At 38.9% G+C, this 21,678-nt stretch overlaps 1 protein-coding gene across 5 annotated transcripts in view; it reads left to right on the forward strand.

The window, feature by feature from the left end:
• The window catches only part of LOC135467952 (LIM domain only protein 3-like), an 87,084-nt gene that overhangs the window by 40,081 nt on the left and 25,325 nt on the right, over positions 1-21,678 (forward strand). For 2 of the 5 annotated variants that reach the window (XM_064745900.1, XM_064745901.1), the window contains exon 4: positions 8,552-8,622. The exons of the other annotated variants lie outside the window; for them this stretch is intronic. In XM_064745900.1, coding sequence (XP_064601970.1) covers positions 8,586-8,622 — 37 coding nt within the window. In that variant the 5' untranslated portion in view covers positions 8,552-8,585. The remainder of the gene's footprint in view (positions 1-8,551; positions 8,623-21,678) is intronic. 5 annotated transcript variants of the gene reach the window in all.

The raw sequence follows: 21,678 nt of genomic DNA on the forward strand, positions 1-21,678 counted from the left end.
AGTTTTGAACATCATATTACCAATATAAAAATATTCAGTTCCTTGGGAAAAAAACATTTTATTGGTATTTTTCCTATTTACTACTTTCCTGAACCAAAGCATTGGGTGTGACTTTACTGTCTGGCAAAGAAAAGGTTTTGTTGCAATTGTAACTATTCATATCTTTCAATGACTTCAGGCAAAATAAAAAAAATTCTGCTAGGTTACTTTGAAGGTATGGTTACCATAGCCTATGTAGACTTTTGCGTGTTTATCAGCAGGAAGATAAATATCTCTTCTTTTGTTTCTGTATTCTCTGATAAACTTTGCGTGCTGAATATGGTTGACAAACTCAGACAAAAATCAAACAAATTGTTGAATTAAACATTGAAAGTGCCCTTAGTCCCCTGTCAGTGGAAGAGGGTTGTGTATTCAACAATGCCTGTGGTAAAACACAAGTTTATACCTTGTCCCATGCTGGTGAATACCCCCAGCTTGTGGTCCTCAGCACTGTTGACTTTTCCTGAACTTCTTTATTCTTTCCATTTGTGTCACATCATGATTGAGAATGTCATCAGAAATTCCATGGAAAGCGATGAGAATAGGAAGTGAGTATTAATTATGCAGGCGGGAAGGCCGGCCAGGTAGATCTATGTGTACACTTCTGATATGCATGGATGAACCACCAGTGGAAGACAAATCATGGCTTTTGCAACACCACTGAATAGAGATATCCTTAATAGCCCTTATCATTGGAGCAGGGGAGTTAAAAATTCATGTCTTTTCTTGGAGTATTGTAAAATATGAGTTAGTGGATCGTGTCAATGGCTGGGTTGATGCTTGGGAACTCAGTTGCCCTGTCAGCCTGAGGCCCTGTCTGTGGAGGTTTTGTAGCTTCCCCCGGAACTCTTTTATCTAACGAGTGGATTTGTTAATTCAGCCATTGGTCACCGGTGATCTGGTTCATCAAACAATGATCACACTCACGTTGGAGCGGACGTCACCACAGGCTACAGTACTTGCAAACACGCAAGGACACCCCATCAATCCAGCACAACTTGTCATTGGAAGAACAAAGACATGCACATTTAAACCACCGATAACTAGTATCATGTGGAAACAAGGAAAGGCCAAGAAGTTGTATAACAGCTTACATTTAGTGTTTTTGTCACAGCAGGTTTCCTTTCATTTCTGCATTCCATTCTAAGCTGAAGAATTGTTGTTTCTTGTTTTTTCTTCTGTGGATGGTCTGAAATGATGCCTTTCTAATGACTAATTAAACTTTTTTGTATGTACAGATCTATATATGATGGGGAAATGAAGGATTCAGTGACATTATTAAAGAGTAATGTGATCTTTGATAAGTTGCATTCCATGATTTAGAGCTTCCGAAATGGAACAACTGAGAAATGTACACCTGAATACATTGATTAATGATATTAGAGGGAAAACAGGATCTGATGTTTGTCTGTTATTTGTGCAGGGCTCATCCAGGCCCTTTGGTCTGGTGAGAACCATTCTTGGCTGTGTGGATTTAGCTGTCTTGTCCAGAGCAAAAATGGAGGCCAAAGTGGCCTCTCCATAAGTCCATTTGTATGCTACTCAGTTGTTAAATATTGAGACAGGGGGAGAAAAGAAGTAGAAAGATAAAACAAAACAGCATGCAGATTTTCCGCTTACTCTACAAATCTGTCATTGAATCACAATTTCAGATTATTTCCACATTATCTGTCTCTTCACAGTGGCCTGGAGTGAGGCTTTTAGATGGTTATATTGTGTAATGTTAGCTGTGGTTGTGTGGCCAAGTGGCTGAGGCATTGTCTCAAGAGCTAATATCATCTCATGTGGTACAGAGCTTATGCATTATGATATTGTATGGTTGTCCTGTTGGCTTGGTCTCATCTTGCCCTGCAGTCCACTGAGATTTGTCCTCAGCACTGTTTTTTTCTCTTCTCCCCTCCCCCCTCATCGGGATCAATTACCGTGGCAGGGAGGTGTTTATTCAGCACAGACACAAGTGGCTAGTGTATAGAGCCCACTGACAGAAACTGTTTAATTTGCCATTGTGTTGGACTGAGGAAAAATCTATAACCATTTCCTGATGGAGCAATGTGTCAACAAAAGAACTAACAATAATGTGGCTAAGAATCCTGCCTGTAACAATAGCTCTTTATAATTATGTTTGATCCACTTCACCAGTATGTTTCAATAAAAACCTCAGTGTGTACTGATGGTCAGAGAAATACAAGAGATTTTAGTCATCTAAAATGCCCTTTGCTTCAGGCTGAGTGTAACTTTTCTTACACATATGTGTATAATTTGTGTGTAATCTAAATCTTCAGTAATTTTCAGCCAGCAAAGTATAATTTTATTTACAGTTAAAAGATATTGTAGAGTGAAATGTATTGTTTAGGTCAGGGCACATGTAAACTTCACAGAAATTATGACACACCATGTCCAATTCAGACAACATTCCTCTTATATGCCAAAACATGTGAAACGTCTGTGGTCGAATTTGTAGCAGATTAACAATGCACATTGTACAGATATGAAGTTTTTTCTTCATCTTAAAAGTGTTTTGTATGCCATTTGATTACTTCTTTAAAGAATTATTACATGGAAAAGTTGTTTTTTTTAACCAGTTTACCAAAGTTAGTGGTTTACTGGCATTTAGTGTATATATACTCTTATGTGGTTTTATGTAACAAAAAGTAAATATTACAAGCATATGGAGGTAGTGTTGTGAGCTTTAAAATCTGGTATTCTGATAGTTTAATCCCATTTTCACACTCCCTTTTTCAAAGCTAGAGTCTTAGTAATTGTGGTGGATTGGCAAAGACACTGAAAGTTGAACACAATCATTTATTCATAGATCAAGGGAAAATATTGCCCCGATCTATTAGTTGATGTCAGAGACTCCAGTGGTGAAGCCCTCTACAGGAACCTGCCTCTCTGAGAAAACCTTGTTTAACTCCATTAGTCCTGTGACAAACTCAACATTTCCTGATGTGGCCCCTCGGAAATTTACAGCAATCCCGGCCAAGATTCCTGTAGAGCTAAACATTTAACTGATTAGGCTTTGTGATTCTTTGACACAGTCCAGTGTGACTCGTTAATCACCAAGCCAGACCTCATAGCATTAAGCTTCCAAATCTCGGCTTAACAATTCATGAAGATACCTCTGCAACTCCCCATGTCAGATCACGAGGGGTCGATTCCGCACTGCATGATACAAATATAAGCCCTTGTTTTCCATCAAGCAAGGTTAACAGTCGATTTGGAGAGTTCTGAATGTGCTCATGAAAGTTTGATCAGCTCTCCGTCTTCCATCAAATCTGCTTTCATATTGAGACTGGCATAGGATTGCTCTAAAGTAACTCTGCACTAAGGACAAGTCAGAAAGTTGGGATTAAATGACACATAACCTGAAAAAACACAGATGTAAGAAAAGTTTGGTGTCGGATAACTTGAGTGAGTTAAGCTGAAGAGAAAACCTCAGAGAAAATCGCAGATTAAATTTAGGCAGAGACTCGTATTACATACTGTGATTGTCCTGAATGTTGTTTTGCTTTAATCCCCTTTGATTTCCAGATGGTGGACATGGTATCAGAATTAGTGTAACATCTATAAATTACAAATCTGGAGGATGTCATGGGCGTATTGATGGTGTGTAACCTTTGTAGTATTGCTGCTTCTGTGATTTGCGGAGTTTTAGACTTTAGAGCAACCGTATCAGTGTGCTGTCAGGGTTCTGGTAAATACCACTTATTATATTTCACAAGTGGAACAAAGCTTGCACATTGACCTTTCTGTTGGAACTAACGGCAGAACTAAGAGACGGTTTTTTATTGCAGTGTGGTCCAATTAAGGTCATTGATCTTGATTGCTCTGTAATCAAATGAAAGTTGATCAGAAAATTTGATCCAGTCCCAGGGTGGCTGCAGCCTGGCGTTGAGGGATAGCAGAGCCAAAGAGAGGGCTGGCAGTGGTAAACAACACTGTTTATTAGTCCCTTGCTAAACCAGTGAAAAAAGGCAGCTGGTTGATAATTCAATGAAGGAACTGATGAAGACTGGTTTAATGGGAGGCCTCCTCCTGATCAGACCTCATGTCCCCAGCTGGCTTCCAGCCCTTGCCTGCAAATTAAGCCAAAAAATTTTAGATTTCTTGAATATGGCTTTTTTTTTTCTCCTGTTCTTTGTTCCTGTATCAGCTTGGCTCTGGATGACAATTACCACTATTGAAGTTAATAAGTATAGATACCGAAAAAACATAAAACCTTAACTCTAGAAACTATGATTGATTACCATACTTTGGCATCTTCTGCCGAGTACTGGCCATGTGTAAATGACCAGGTTCTCCACTAAATAGCATCTGGTGAGCTCCAGTGCCATTAGCAGGCCCAGCCAAATGAACCAATTACACGCAATAGAACTTAGCTTTTTACTAACTTTGGCCAGCTTAACAACTTTACAGGTATTAAACGTGTTTAATGATCTAATTAAAACTATCAGAAACTAGAAGTAAAATTGGAAAAACTGATCATATTAAAATCAGTTTTGTGTACATGTACCTGTGTGTGTTCAGCTTTATTTAGTGGCACTTTTTAATTGTTGCTTAACTTTTCAAATATACAGCCTGTATAAATTCATGTTGATTTGTAATAAACTTTTTTTTTTTTAGTGCTGGTGATCAACATTGTATAGAAGCACCTATGTTTAGGGCTGTTGTAGCTTCTTAACATTGAACACATTCCTATCTTATAGTTCTTCTCTGAGTGGTGATGGGGAAGTATTTAGGGTCCTTTGTGGGTTGTTAGCTAAAGCATTTTTGTCTGCCTTAACTCTTTGAGGTTGCATTCTCAAATCCAGCTCTCACTGGCCTGGTTGCGGATCTAAGTCAGGAGATTTGTCAAGTACATGTACCATGAGAAGCTTTGAAAGATTCTTGAGTGTCATTTTACATACTAATCATATAATTAAACATTCTTGAGTACTGCGTAAAGCACCAATCAAATAAATAAATATAATCAAACAAATAAATGGAAAAGAGTAAAGAAGCTGTTAATACCAATGTACAGTTTGAGAAAAATTGATTGAATGTTCTTGGGAAGTTGTTAAATTTCCCAAGATTCAAAATTTGAACACAGAGATAGTTCTTTAATACATAATGAATTGCAGTGTACAAGTTGATGATGTGGAAGGGTAGGTAATGATAATGACGTCTTGTTGGATAACTTTAATGTCACTATTTGCTTTTGAGTGGTGATTAATATGTTCAAGTGTAGATTCATGTAGATGATAGATAGGCATGCATTTATACAAACGTGTACAGACAAGGATCTGTCTATCATAGTGAACGCAGCCTGGTGTCACCTTTGAGGAAAGCCCGTAACCGGATACTTTCTGGAAGCCTGAGAGATTTCTGTAACAATCTTCTGTCCAAAGTCTGAGTAAAGTGGAATACCAGTCGTACTGTTAACCATTGAGCATTGTCATAATTATAGGTAATGAGCCATAATGCAGTGTTAATCCTAACCGAAGCCACTCGGCTGCAATTTCTAGCCAATTAGCCTTTGTAGTTGTAGAGGGAGAAAGCCTTTCAAGGCCTGTAATTCTAGCTGCTGCTTTACTTCAGTGGTACCTTGTCCTGGTTGTCACAGGTCTCCACTTCCATAATCCTCCCTGTTCTTATACATGTAGCTAGGTAATGTAAATCCCCTAATAGACAGGCTGTACTGATGACTGAGCTCTCCAGGGGAGCATTCCCCATGCAGCAAGGGTGATTATATGCTGCAAAGAAAATTTAATATACACTGTACATGTGTTTTACTTTATATTGGTTTTGACTGAAATTTTCTTTTTTTTTTTAGTTTCATTTTTCTCATTGAAATTGTAATTTTTGTTCATTGGTTAACTATTATGAGTGAATTATTTAGGTACATGTATTTGTGTTCAAATGATAGCTTTAGAAATATTGTATGTAATGAAAATTGAGTGTACATGCAGGTATTCTCTGTTCTAGGGTGCGTCTTTACTGATTTTCTGTTGTTTGCTATGATGCCATGCATTTCCTTTATGCTTTTACATGGTGGAGTTGTCCTGTTAACTTGTCAGTATGAAAACATATATATATTTAGTAACGTGCTAATCTAAGATAGGATGAGTTGTAAAAAAGGAACTGCAAAAAGGTTTAAAGCAGCCCTATACCCAGAATAAGTCAAATATCTTCTGTTTTTTTTTATTGCAATTGCATGTTATTGCTATAAATTGATGGTTAAGTTTCACTCACAGCATGTGGTAGTTCTATTTGTAGTTTGTAGTTCTATTTGTAGTTTTGAGTAGTAGACTGCACTTCTTGGAACATGGAGGCATGATATAGAATGGAGTGATGTTCTAATTCTTCTCATTCTTGAAACAAGGAGAGTTGGTGATGGGTGTTAATAACCATTCATTTCCAGCTCTCCTAGACAAAGGGGTATACTGTACAAAAGAAGGAACAGGACACTCACAGTTTGGTTTCCTTTACAAATGGGTCTATGGCTAGGAGGTAGAGTCACATGATCACACAGGAAGCTCCAGCCATTTCTGTGGGAAGCGACTTCCTCTGAGAATCTTAACAGGCTGCTGAGACTGCAGGTTTTCTCCCCCCTGATCATGTAGTCTAAAGCCAACCATTGTCCTTTCTTTTGTACACAGTCAAATAATGCCAATATAGATTGAGATAGTGCCTGATGCATTCCACGTGCTCAGACTGAAATTATAGCATACTCTGTTATTCAGAGTGTAGACAGTGCCACACCCTCAATTAAGCAACTGCATGGCTGTGCATGCACTTCACTGGGCAATAGCTCATCTCGCATACATGCGCAAGAGTGTTGTTCTGTGTTTAAAATATTCAGCCGTCTTTGTCTCAAAAGGAAATATATTTGTCTTCAACATTTATGAGGTATTTGGAGGCAGAAATGTTCATCTGATAGGGTGTTTTATTTAATTTTTTTTCTCTGCTGATGAAATGTCTAAATAAGTGTTAATAAAGAGTCCATCGTTTTGTCAGGATTATACACTGAAGCGAGGTTGTTGTTAAATTAAAAATTATGTTGTTCAATGCTTTTCATGAATTTCTTGTTAAAAGTAACAGATTCAAATTTTTGAAGAAATAAGATGCCTTGGTTAACTCATCGTGTAGATAAGATTTTGTTTACCTCAAAAAAGCGTGTGTGTTGGCGATAGTAATTAGCATGGTATGTCTTAGCCCTGTTGTTGTAACGAGGTCCTCAAAGATGATAATTGGAAGCTTGGAACTGTGTAAGATTTAGACAGGCTGATTGGGGAAGACTTGTAATGTGTTCCAATTAGACTTGGCACAGGTGTCTTTGTGGAAACTTAGGCTGCTAGCTTAACTCAACCCTCACAAAGAGATGTAGAAAAGACTGTGTGGGCAATGGGACCAAATTAGCTGGAAAACATAAAACGGAGCGTCAGCCGTCTTGGTAGGTGTCCCCAATGGCCGACTGGAATTCCATGCTAATCTCCCTTATCTCCCCCTCAGTCCGTACGTCTTTTACCAAGCACCTTTATTAATAAGGGAGAGGAATCTCGGGGAATTGGATTACCAAATGTACAAGTTAATGTGGAGCCGAAGATTGGAGTCTAAATTAGAACATTCCAAATCAAGCCAATTCTGGCTGAGAAATGAAGGATCTTGTTAATGTATAGTTGTTGCTGTCTGAGGTATGTCCTGGCTATAGGCTTACTTGAGAGATGTCAAATTACTGAGTCTATTGACCAGACTGCAAGCCCCTTTACAGCCATATTTTGCAATCATCATCTGGCAAGATTAAAATGGAGTTGTGGCGAAAGCTGATTCGACTGTCAAAAGAGGGAATGATGCATCCATGGACAATGTTTCATATAGGCCATGATGGCAAAGATTGGAGTGGAGAAAACCTTAGGAGCACAGCTACCAAGATGAAAGTTTTCAGATTTTTTTAGGGGTGAAGTGAGATAGATTAAAAAGAAGACCTAAAACAGGAGATCAGTAGATAGGGTTGAAGAGTAAGCAGCTCAGTCGGCCTGAAAGTGGAATTCTGATCCGTCCTCCGGGAACAAAACTGATATAACAAGACCTGACAAAACACATCCCTGACTTTCTGCTCAGAGATTTGTCTTACGCTAATTCCCTTTACTGCCTGATTGGTTGGTTAGGATGTCTGAAGCTGTCACACTTTGCTTGCCCTATTAAGTTTCCTTCAATATCTAGCTACCCTGAACCCCTACCTATAGAAAAACATGGACTATGCCTGGGAGTTCCCAACATTTTTTCCCCCTCAACAATATCCTCATTAATTGCATGTTAAAGGAGAATTGTATGGGCACCCATATGTTAGAATTACAACAATTAAAGCTTGATCAATCATTTATGGTACTTTCATTTCTCTTATTTCATAAAATATGAGGCATGGAGCTGTTGCTATAAGACCAGTAGTGGCTGGTCTTCATCAGTCTGCCTAATTTGACATGAAGGATTAGCTTGGCTTTCCTCAGCCGTTTGTCAACCTTTGCTATTCCAGTTTGCCAGCAAGATTCAAGGAGGAAACAACAGCCATGACAGAGCCTGCCATCACTGATACGGAGACTAGTGGTACGTAATACTTTAATGACAGATTGTCGCCTTTTTTATGTCGGGCTAGGAGGCAAGGAATGTCTTCAGGAAATGGGGTCTGTACGGTATAGTCTGACTACACCTGAGTTTTTGTAGTTTATAGTGATTTGAGAACACGCTACATTACCAAAGGACACTGTGTGTTAAGCAGGCCAGGTGAACAGGTCGGAGAGTTTACCTCTATCTGGCTCTGTCTATCTCTGATTCCTGACACTTTATCCTGTTGGATTTCATCTTATCAGATTCCCTATGGTTATAGGACTGAGCACTTTTGTGGAGCTTCTTAATGCTAAGTTTGTTCTGAATTCTCCTTATAAAATGCATGTCTTCTGTTTTCTTACAGTATGACTCTCTTGAGAAAGGGTATCTCGTAGAAATCCACTCATGCTGAGTAATGTTTGAAGAAGTTGTAGATTTCTCTTCAGGCGTGAAATTACAAAGGACTTTTCAGTGAGAAATACATAAGTGTGAATACATGGTTGTAGTCATAAAAGTCCTCATGGAATGAGAGTAGCCACATCACATATATAGCATAAAAGTTGTATTTGCAGTTTTAGGAAAAGTTTTTCCTTGTGAGGTTAAATTGTTTTATTGATTGATTTTGTGTGCAGTTTAATCTAAACTTAAAGTGTAGTTCCTTCTTGTCAAATCCACATGCTTTTAATTAAAAAAAGGAGACAAATGAATTGGCATGGTTTTCTATTATGAACTTCTGTACTGTCATTTTTCCTTCATGAATTGTCATCTGTGTAAACATTGGACATATTGTTTAGTGAAACATGAAGTTAAGTTTTTCATTTGTGTAGCTTCATGGAATGATATGTATGTAAGGTCGTGGAAGTAGCGCAAAAAGAAGTTAAACATGTGTCAGCAATAAAAAGCCATTAAAATACTTTTGAACTCGGTAACTTTCAGGCCTCTCTAAATTTCGAATTGTCACTGAAGACTTACTGGGTGATCAGAAATGAAATTGTCTTTCATGAATTGAAAGATACCATGATTGAATATTGAGTTTCGACTTGTAGAAGTCTAGAAATGAAGGACTAGGTTGAAAGGCTTGGACCTTGCAAATTCAGCTTGGTTTAGAGCGTCTATAAGGGCGAGCATATTGAAGGCAGATTGGGTTTGATTGAAGGCGATAATTAAAGCAGCGTACCCTGTAATTAATTAAGTTTGTGTAATGTGGTCGTCAGTGGAAAGGCTCTGATGTAGCATGTACCTTAAGTCTGTAAGAGTAGCAGTAGGATCAGGCTCAGAGGGGGCTGCCAATTGTCCAGTACAGCCAGTATTAATTATCACTAATCACCTCCACTACTTTATCCTCTAACTAAATAACTCTCGTGACATAGGGGCAAAATTATATTATACCATATTGTAAACCCTGGCTGGAGGCTGTATGTTGATTACTTTCTCTCCCTGTGATAGTTATTGTTGATTATACCCTGGCATGTATATGTTCATGAAACATTTGAGTTATTTTTAAGTTTGATTGCTGGCTTTGCTACACATACATTGAAAACACCAGTATTATCCGATATATTCGGATAGATGAGTGATGTCTCAGTGATTTATTAAGTCCACTTTAGTCTATTTCTTCATTTTCAAGTCTACTTTCACATTTTGCTGAGATTTTAGTTTAATATCAATCTGTAACATTAGATTAATTTGTAATAATTAAGATTAAAAAAAAAATGTTATTGCCTGAGGGTTTTGTATAATGAATTTGCCGGGTTTCTTTGTTGTGTGTGTGTGATAATTATCAGCAATCTTAATTTTCTCAAGTAATATTCAATCAGATGTGTAATTGGGTTTTTCTTGAGGCCTTATCCAACTTGAAACTCTCACATGAAATATCGGACAAGGATTTCTTCATATAGATATCATATAACAGGGAGTTCATGATATACACACACATATAGACGAAATAAAATAGCCTGAATATAAATATAATGTTTTAAAACAATGATTCATACAGTAAATATACAACAGGAATTAAGCCAGTCTGAATAGAACAAAAGAATTAGAAATGCACATTATATTGCAACTTCAGTACTTTAAATAATTTTTTTAAATGAGTTTGTGAGTATTTAAAATAATGATAACTAGCCTAAAGGTACATGTATCTGTGTGTAATAAAGAGTTATGATTAAAGGTGCACCTTTTGTTAAGGAGTATGTCTGCTTCTAAGAGTAAAAAAGATGAAACATTAAGAAAAGTTTCCATGTCAGTTATGTGATTTCTGTTTTGCAAATACTTTTATATGTATGTAAATATTAGCTTGGATATAACATATTTGCACATTTTATAATAACTAACGAATTGAGTGATTATAGTGCACCAGTGCAGCACAATGACACCGATTCTGTCATTATGAGCTCAAGTGCGGCTCATACTGCCTTCATCTCTGGTCTTCAAGCAACCAATGAATGGCGGTTTCCCTAGGTCCTGCACAGTTTCCTCCATCAGTTGTATAAGTGAAATATTACTGAGTACTTTCTGGTGGAAAACACCAGTGAAATAAATTTATTTATTTATTTGATTGGTGTTTTACACGGTGCTCAAGAATATTTCACTTGAATGACGGCAGCCAGCATTGTGGTGGGAGGAAACCGGGCACAGCTCGAGGGAAGCCCATGATCATCAGCAGGTTGCTGCAGACCTTCCCATGTACGGCCGGTGAGGAAGCCAGCATGAGCTGGTCTTGAACTCACAGGGACCACATTGGTGAGAGGCTTCTGGGTCATTACGTTGCATTAGAGAGCTAACCAACTGAGACACAGCGGGTTCCCCCCCCCAACCCCTGATATTTCTGATTTATATCTTTGATTTGAAACATAGAGAAATTTTCTCCAGTGTGTCAAACATATTTCTTATTCATTTGTGTTAAGGCAGTAGTTTGAGATATGCACATGTAGGCTTCTTCACATATGTATCTGCACAAGGCCTGACAAGGAGTTTTCCTTTTTTTGTGTGTGTTTTCCTGCTCAGTTTTGTGGTGTGGTTGTTTTGGTTGACAAGAACACCTTGTGCAGATCTTGTTGCCGCTGTGAACCTCCGTGGGAATTCTCCATCAAGAGTGATTGTAGAAAGGGTTTAGCATATTCCCTATAGAGTCACTGGTAATTGTCCGAAAATGAACTGCCCTCGGCCACGAAGGAGACATAAAATAAGGAGCAAATTAGCCAGAGAAAAGAGAAACCACTGAGACTCTGTGCCACTGCTACATCCTCTCTGATTGGTCCAATTGGCATCTTTTTTTAGAGGAAGTTGTGTGTTGTAATGGAGACAGATGGTGGTGATTTGACTCTACCTGGCGGTAATAAGCCCCTCGGATCTGCCTGCAAGCAATATGGGAGTCCCTTCCAAACATCCAACCCTACTGAGCCACCTTTCAAAAGACATGATAGAGTGAAACTGTTTTCTCTTTTACCTCCTCATTTTCTCAGAGATGAAAGGTTACTCCCTCCAAAATGGGTTCAATTACAGGTAATTTGGCTTGCTGAAGTGTTTGTACTTTGTCGTGGCCAACCCCCACCTGTATGCGTCAGCATTTATCCAGCAATTCACTAGTTATTTTGTTACTCACTTAAGTCCTACCCCCGTCTCAACTCTGACCAGGCTACTGACATTTCAGCAGATAAAAACAGCAACTCACAACAACTTTTCCACCGTTTTATCCGCAATTTCAAAGCTGTCACGCAACAAAGCTTGGCACTGGGCTTTTATATGGACATTTAACTTGCTGGCTGACAGCAGTAGATGTCCCAAGCCAATTTTAATACTGCTTCTTCCACCATTTATCCAAGATCAAGGGGGTTGTCTTCTAGAATGTGTAAATAGTGAAACAATTAAAAGTGAAAAGTTGTTAGTTTGCCGCTGTTCTTCTCAACTTTGGACTTGATGAGCAAACACTTTACGGACACCATCGGATAGCAGTGTTTAAAACGCTTTGCAGATTTCACCCTAAGGTCAAGTTCTAAGGATGTAGTCAGTCTTTGTTTAGGCCTGTAATGAGGTATGGTACATTACCTAGATTTAAGATTCAGTTTGCCACAAGCACACTTTGTTTTCCAGTTTTCTTCAAAGGAGATGGTCATAATTTTATCATCTGTAGAAATTATATGAAGAATCCAGTAGGTCTTTGTAGAGTGCAGTTAACAAGAATTTATTCCATGGAGCTTACATGTTAAATTCTTGGTTTGTCTGAAGGGCCAAATCATGTTAGCAACCAGCAATAATTAGCGTGACCTCGTCAGCTCTGCATTGCTTGATCTGATCACTGCTTATAATTGACGGACGACAGGTGCTCGTTTCATGGCTTAACCAGTCAGGTGGTGGTGGCACATCATCCAGAACTAAAGTGTTATATCGACAATCTTTTGTTACATCATCTCAAATTTTAATCATCAACCATCCCGCCATCAATCACTATTCCTCCCAGACAGAATTTAATAAAGCCAGTTAGTTAATTTTGTGCCGGCGCTCTCTTTCTGTCCAAGTCTCTTTTCATCTCGTGTGAATCTTGATCACATTTTTGACTTGCTCTCTGTGATATAATCAGCCAGATTTAATTAAATGTTTGCTGTAGTTGCCTTTTCTATCATTATTGTTTACTGGAAGTCCTCGTATAATCATGCGGGAGTAAACACCAAAATCCACGATGTCTCTATGTGTTTTTTTTTCTGTGGACGGGTAATTCTGCAGAAGTACGGATAATAACAAGGCAAGAGATGAGGAATGTTGTAGAAAAGGGGAAGATTTCACGAGGTGGGTGATTCATAGCAACTCAATTATGAGCAATTGTTGTCTTATTGAACCAGCCACTTAATCCAGCCCCTTGTCATAATAGAGAGATTGTAGTCATCAGGATATTGGCAAACTGTCATTATGGCTACCCTGTGCCTTCCACTAAGTGAAACATGATAATCTAATAACTCGCAGATTACTCTTGATGTTTCAGGGGACAGCAGACTACTTTATTCAGCTGTTAGCCCATTCCATTAATGTTATGAAGTGATAACAGTGGGTGGAGGTGGGAATGGATGGGTGGATGGGTGCGTCTTTAGTAGGTGGATGGGTGGACTGAGAAAGGTGCATTACTCCGAAGAAGTAGATAAGTGGTGGAGACATTAGATTGGACTATGTGTGTAACTACAGAAAAGGAAGAGGGGTTAGAGAAATGGAGAGATTTAAGGGAGATTCAAACAGTTCTGAAATTGAAAAGCAGGATGTTATCTTTTGGATTCCATGTTGAAGTGGAGAAATACATTTAACAGCAGAGCAAGGATATTCAGAGAAAATAAATGAACAATTACAAAAGAGTTTAACAGAAAAATATCCAAGAAAGTGGGTATAGCAGTAGACAAATAAACTTGGAATTATACAGGCATAGTTAGACACAAGTTTGTGTGAGTTAGGTATATGTAGATTAATAAAGTACATTTATGAGGAGAAAGTTGATTCAGAGAGTTTAAGGAAAATTCAAGGCTTTGTGTTATCTTCTCAAAGTAAAAAGAAAAGGAAAAGTAGATTCACTCATGGGTCACAAGAAAATTTAGTGACTAACAAGTGGATTCAGTAAAAGCAATAGTTGTGAAACAGACAAGGGCTGAAGCAAGGCTTGACCAGCAGACGACTGGAGATGTATCTGGAGAGAGTAAATTAAGGTAAAGGAGTAAATCTTCAGAGTTGTTTTAAGAGGTTGCTGTCCAGTTTTCATGGGGAAATGAGTACAGAAGGCATCACAAATGGGGGAATTTCTTGAGCAGATTAATCTGTGTGGATTTAGTGTTCTTTTCAGTGGCAATCTTCCTCATGTCTGAGCAGATAGAGGGAAGGTGCCGTTCTAAGATCTAGACTCTCTGGCATCCTCCCATCCCATCAACAGGCCACATGTCTACACAAGCTGAAAGGCAAACTTAATTTCCCAATTCCATTTTGGGTAATTTTCTTCAAAAATAGGACCATGTAAGGAGTAATCCTGTAGAAATTAGCTGCCGCCTGACACAAAGCCTTAGTGCTGGCAGCAATTTAAATTTTTCCAAGTTAGCTTCTGGTGCTTTTCCATTAGTGTCAGGCCAAAGCAGGAATGATATATATCAGGGCCCTCTTATACGAACAAAAGCCAGGACAGACAGATTTGGCTGCAAGAGGAAATAGGCAAACAGAATTAATTTCCTTTAATTTCTCCCATTTTCCATGTCTTATTGCATTTATACACAATCCATAAGAGTGATTAAATGTAATTTCATTAGTTTTTCATTGCATTGATTATTATAATTAAATCCGCTTGATCAAAGATGGGTTGAGTGGCATTACTCTGAAAATAAGAGCAGATTAAGATTAAGTCAGGTTATCAATTTCGCTGAGTAAATTGCGGCGCAGACGGGGCGATTTACCCAAGTTCTGTCAACACGCCACTGCATTGCCTTTCTCTGCTCTGAGTGGGAACCAAAGCACATACATGTACCTTCTAGACATTGGACAGCTTTTTCTGTTGCGTTACGGGACGAGTTTTTCTGACAGAATGGTATAGAGAGGGTTTCATTGAATGTGGCTGATGAAGCTTTGAGTTAATTTCCTCTCCAGTACTATCATTGTTAACTCTTGTGCTAACTGACGTGAGAGGTCCCCATTAAGCTGTGTGGGCTCAGGCCTGAATCGCACAGATTTACAACACACCAACACAATTTGACATCAGACCATCATTAGCTGTTCAGGAACAGTTAAATCTTTTACTCGGCAGCTTTTGGTCAAAGAAAAAGGATTTGTTTCATTTGAAGATTTTTTCATGTTGCCTATGTGTGGATGTATGAGAGTGAGAACTTCTACATTTTACTGAGCAACCAGAATATTTGGATGTGTATCTGATCTTTGACGAGGAAAGTGTACATATTTCCGACAAGGTAGGAATCATTGGACTCAACTTTATGTTATCTTTATTCACTGTATCTTACACAGTTGCCATTTGAGCATTCATGCCAGAGCTGCACGTGAAAATATAGCCTGGTCTACTCCATCAGTGATTGGGCAGAAAAAGTTTTCAAAGTTTTTGGAGGTATTGCACACTTGATTTAGTGTCCGTATTGTTTATACCCAGTGGACGGACTGGAAGTAATACAATATCTGGCAATCATGAGTGGTTCCCCCAATTCTATGTGTTATTGGTATTGAAATTTCAATCATTCACCGATCAGCCCCATCACAGATTCATGGAGAATCTGATAAAACATTAAGTAATTAGATAACTGTATATGAAAGTTTTATGTTCTATAAAGCCTGGGACGTCAAAATCAGTCTGCATGACTCTTTGCACTGGGGCGAATAATGGAAGTGGACAAGTTGGTGGGATGCTAATGGGAAAATAACGTCCTCAAATCAAATTGTCTCCTAGAGCCCCAGCTGAATTATTTACAACTGTGGTCTAACGACTCGCCAAATTGGTCCAGATTTGCTGCAAAAATGGAATTTTTGGTCTTTGATGAATATGAATAAGAAATGATATTTCGGTAATAGGCCTTGATGAGATTCCACTGGGCCAAAAGTGACGGGCGACCTTTTGGCTGTAATACTGGAACCTGTCAATGTTGTATCAATCGTACATTCATTACACACGTTTACCCAGACTGCTGGGACAGTTAAGGGGCAATCGCGGGAGGTCTGGGGGAGAAAGGAATGAGCTCGTGCATCGTGGCCTCACCAAATTAGCCAGGCTCTGTCTGAGACTATTACTTATTCCTTGTATCCTGTATAGTTGCACTCTCGTTTGATCTCTATCATGGTTGCCTGTTTAGTATTGCACAACCCTATTTCATATTTTATAATGACCAATCTTGATGCTGGCTTAATCAAATTTGGAACAATAAATTGTTTTGATGTTTGGGACTGAAAGTACTCTTCTTATAAGTGATCACATTTGGGTCATTGTAGTTCATATGGGGAGATCACACATTTTCAGTTCGATGGAAGTGTCCAGGTTTTGTAGACTTTTTTCATGTCTGTTGGTTCTATTAGACAGTTCTGTGCTTGCGCCCATCAAGTGCATTTAAAAGCTGTTAAATGTTATTGTCAGTTTTCTCAGATACAGACATACTTTTCTTACATAAAAATAAAAATAAGTGATGAAATGAACTAAACATGTGCATTTTGAAAGACTGTGCCAAACTGTTTCCAAAGTCAGAATTTGCTTGAGTGGTCCAAAAAGCATTGAAAGAAGGAAGACTTGTTTTGGCTTTTTAAAATGAAATGCAAGTGACTTGAAGCCCCATGGGATTTTTTGGTAGGATTTCCTGGATTTTTCAAAGCATTTTTGAAGAAAAGTAGATTCTGTGGATAATCCTTCAGAGTTTTCTACAGAGGATTGATCAGATAGAATTTAATTAATCTTTAGGGATTAGAAGTAACAATGCAAGACATTTGGAAAATAGGATCCTAAAAGAGCAAGTCTTTAAATAACTTCTAAGACCTCAAATAATAAACCTCGTTACTTTCTGAGAAGAAAAATGTAGGAACATATGTGGTGTTGTATTGGTTTGTCGTAGGTGCAGGTAGATAAGGGCACAGTGACTTGTTACGAGCTTGTCATTTCATTCTGCCCTTGAAGTTGTAAACTTACTCCTGAGCGTCACATATGGTCTTTGCAGAAATGTTTCTCGGTTCGTATTTTGGTTTTATTTCACTAAGCTTGTAATGGACTGTAAAAGCTTGATATGCATCTTTTTCTTTTTCTTTTTCTGTTTTCAACTGTTGGTTAATAGTAAATGCAGTAATGATGAACTTTTGATGTAACGGACAAACCAGGGACTTGGCCACTGCGTCATTAGATGCCATTTTTAGTTGGAGAAATCCTCTCTGATTTGATATATTTCTTCGATGGGCAGCTGTCTTTGTGTCCATCTTCAGCTATTTCTTTAAAAGTATCTCTTACAGTAATTTTCGTGATCTTAAGCAATTTGTGTGTGTAGCTGGCCTTAGTGTGCGTAGCCCCACAGCCAGGCCTTGAGGCTGTACAGATGGTATTGTTCCTAATTTCAATTTCAACCAGGCTTCTGTCTAATTGGATGGAGGCTGCTCTAATCGGGTACCTGCCTGGTTTCCTCACTCTTTAATGGAGTTGATATAAACACTTTTGTGATTAGCTAATTTCCCCCAGGGAGAACGGCTCCCCAGCTTTCAGTGGTGAGGAAAGGAGATCTGAGACAGAGTATAGCCGTGGAGTGGCCATATCCACACGGCCAGACAAGAGGGGCAAAACACAGCAAATTGATTAGGGAAGATATTAGCTCCCTGCCTCTCCTCTTTGCTGCCTCTCACCCCCCATCCATCACCACTGTATTGAGGCCGCTTCATGTTTTCTACATGTAAACAATGTAGACAGTGAGTATGCTCTTTTAACTCTCGCAAAAGGCCTCTCTACTTCTAGTTTGGCCTGTTTTTTCCACTGTCACTTCGTGTTCCCCTAATGCCATGCACTATCCGCTGTTCCCTTTGTAATTTTAGAAGCAGACAGTTCATTGCATAGTGGAAGAGAGGCACTTTATCCTGGAGATGTGAAATCAGTCAATTCCAGTAATTTGCCTAGACATTGTAATCTAATTCCTAAATGGTTTTCTCCCTCATAGATCCATTTGCTTAATTAGGCTAGTCCCATCCTTAGAGTGGCAGATGGATTGGGAGTGGATTAGGTTTTGTTGGAAAATGCAATGGTGTAAGTGCTTATTTCTCTGCTCCTGTGTAGTGTTTGATGTGCCGCTGATGTGAGGCGAGTCAACTTGGCCAGAGACCGAATCAGCAGTGCGCCAGCCTGTCCATCCACCATAGACCCACAGACCACAGCGGCCAGTCTCTTGCCCTCTACATCACTTGTAGGTGAGCATTTGTGGCCCTGTTTTACCTGTTGTGTGAGTGCAGTGATTGGTTGGCTGGTAAAGGGAGGGAGAGGTAGAGAAGGGGGGAGGCTGTAGTTGTAGAGAGGCCGGGAAGTCAGGATTATAATGGGGGCACGAGTGGAGGTGATTAGACCACTTCCTTTCGTCTTCATGTTAGGAAATGAGATATATTAGACCTTAATTTTCTCATTTAAACTCCATGGAGCAGCACAGCCTGACTGCATGTGGTATGTTCTCACTGTTTACCCAGGCCCTTTATTTCCTGTCTGCCTTGTTACCTTAATTACCTGCTGCTCTAATGAATTAAGTAGCATTCTCGTTAGAGGATCGCTACCTGTAATCATTAGCAGAGGAGGCCATGTACTGCATCAGGAGCAGGTGTTAATACCAGCATGTCAAGATGTCTGCCACAAACCACCCCTGTCGCAGAACTCCCCCATATTGCTGCACTGAAGTAATTTATATGTGCCATATGTGATGGAAATGTAGAGGAATTTGTTTAGGGCTTTTAGATTTTAATTTATGGGTTTAGACAAAGTAATACTGAAGACCTTGACTCATGTACATTGTGTATGTATAATTCCCGTCAGCTTTGGAGGTAGACATGTATGTGATAATTATAAATATCGGTATCAATATTTGCTAGTTTTGCAGGTTTTTTCAGTGTTGCGCACGTCAAAAGAGGTCGGAAAATTTATACTGATGCAACAGTGAGCTAAACATGATAGTCATTGTACGTATGTATGTAGAGCACATAAAAGTTTACCGCTGCTGATGTTGGCACAGTTTGATTACACTCATAAAGTTATACCTCTGGTCTGTCATGTGTAATGCTTCAATTTGTTATAAAATGTGTACATATATGAATCAATATGTGTGATAATATGTAGAGTGGGATATAGTGTACACTGTGTGAATAAATGGGACCCTGTTATGATTAGAGAAGAGAACATCATCACATTAGTTTTTCATCACTTCCCCCACGCCCAACCACCAATATAGCCTTAGCTTTTCAATTACGACACAAAAAACAGCATAATTGGTTTTTGGCTGTGAACTCCTCAGTTTTGCAGAGGCTGTGTTTGTTTAGCTTTTGCAGGCCACCAGTGCTCCTGTTTAGGGAGTGTGTTTTACTATTTGTTTGAATTACCCAGTAGATGGGGCAGCGATAGCTATCAGACTAGGTAAACAGCCACCTCTAATCAGCCTCAGCAGCCACAGCCAGCCAGGGGAGCTAACCCAGGCCATGCACATGCCTGCGCCACAGATTGGAGGGTTAGAACAGTTGTCGACAGGAGATGGCGTTTATGAGAGGTTACGCTCCGGCCATGCTATTGATTTTCCAGGTCACCATCTCATCTATCATAGGTGCGAGTCTGATCAGTGCCAAGAACAGTAACTCCTGCCTGTCGTACTAGTCTCATGCCATCATCCTTAAGTCTTTGTCTGCTCTACAATCTCGGGCTAATTCTCTGAACAAACAGTGACATAATAGAACTTAAGTTGTAACACTTCCTGGCCATGGTCAGAGCTGATGACATTTGATGTTGGCATGTATGTGTTAATCAACAGTATTAGGACAAATCATTTGAACGTAAGCGAAATATTACACTGGATTGAAAGACCTTTTGACAAAACAAGTTTGTTTTACTGTTGTGTCCAGTTGCACTTCAGGGGTAGGGGGGGGGTCTGCATTTCTTTTTGAGGGATTGATTTTATTACTTCAAGTGAAACTGCTACATGTACATGAATACATGCTTCCAGTACACATTATGTAATGTAATTTACCTATTGATGATTTCTGGGATATTATGGGATAGTTTTAAGGATTAAGATCTGGATGTTGCCTGTATGCACATGTAATGTAAGTCAAATAATATTCAAGAGAAACAGTATTTGTTTAGATGTAATTTTGCAATGACAACAGAAAAAACAAAACAAAAAAATTATCCACTTTTAAACAGTTAAATGTAAATTTAAAGTCAGGGGTTTTAGTATACATTAAAACTGAAGTATTCAGTTCACAGCCTTTATAGACAGTATCAGCCAGTATCCGTGTTCTGTGTAATTTGTCAGCTGCCAAGTTTAGGAATGTATTGGTACTGTGTAAATTGGATACATGGTTTCATTTTTCCTGTACAAAGTATTGGAGCTTACTGAAGCCTGGCAGTTCATAAAGAATGGTTTGTGTATTCAAGGTATCCAAGCTTCACAAGTGGGGTCTGTGGTGTCAAGCACACTGTGAGCTGAAAGCCTCACCAAGAGTATTCATTTCTCTTACAAACTGATGACTGACTAGACACTACTGGGTAATGAAGCGTTACCCGATGCACCTACAAGCAGGATTATTTTTATATAACTGTTGCTTAAAAGTAAAATTTGACTTTTTTTTGGGCATTTTGCTTTTAGCATTATAACATCATATCCTGCTCATGATAAATAATCCCTTTATTTTACCTAAATGAGATTTCTTCAGGGAGATCATGTTAGTATACATACGCCATGTCTTCTCTCAGACCATGTCACCAAGTTTTTCTTATGTAGCGGGTTATACACATGCTGCAGGTGGCCTTGTGTGACACAGGTGCAAACCTGTGGCCAGTGGGGCTTCCCCTTACCCCTGGTGTTTATGACTTTGTCAACATACAAGTGGCCATAAATGCCAGTGCTGATGGTAATTTAATACACTGGTTAATTATTGAGGGTTAGGGTAAAGTATCACTTCTGTCATTCCCTAGTACAGGGACCAATGGCAAAGTCAAGGATATTTTTATTTCTCTTAAGCTGATATACATTTAGCCACATGTTTATTTCATCCAAAAGGGCAAGTTAAAACCGAGAAACATTTGTCAGGTATCCTGAACTGAAAGCTGTCCGGTGTAAAATTTTATACCAGATTTAAATCAAGTGAAGTGATTTATTGTGTGACAGAACATCTTTAGTTATACTGCTAATGTACACCGGCATCATGAAAACGGAATCATTTGAAAACCATTTCTGAAACCATATATCCCAGTTCACTACCTACTGCCGATGCTATCAGATAGAAATTGACAATTTATGATACATCTGTTACCAAGTTGATTGGATAAAGAAGGCTTAGAGGGATACCATTTACTTTTATTTTGATGGCGACTCTCATCTATAT

This window comes from Liolophura sinensis, chromosome 6 (assembly GCF_032854445.1).
Source record: "Liolophura sinensis isolate JHLJ2023 chromosome 6, CUHK_Ljap_v2, whole genome shotgun sequence".
In the NCBI taxonomy this organism is placed as follows: domain Eukaryota; kingdom Metazoa; phylum Mollusca; class Polyplacophora; order Chitonida; family Chitonidae; genus Liolophura; species Liolophura sinensis.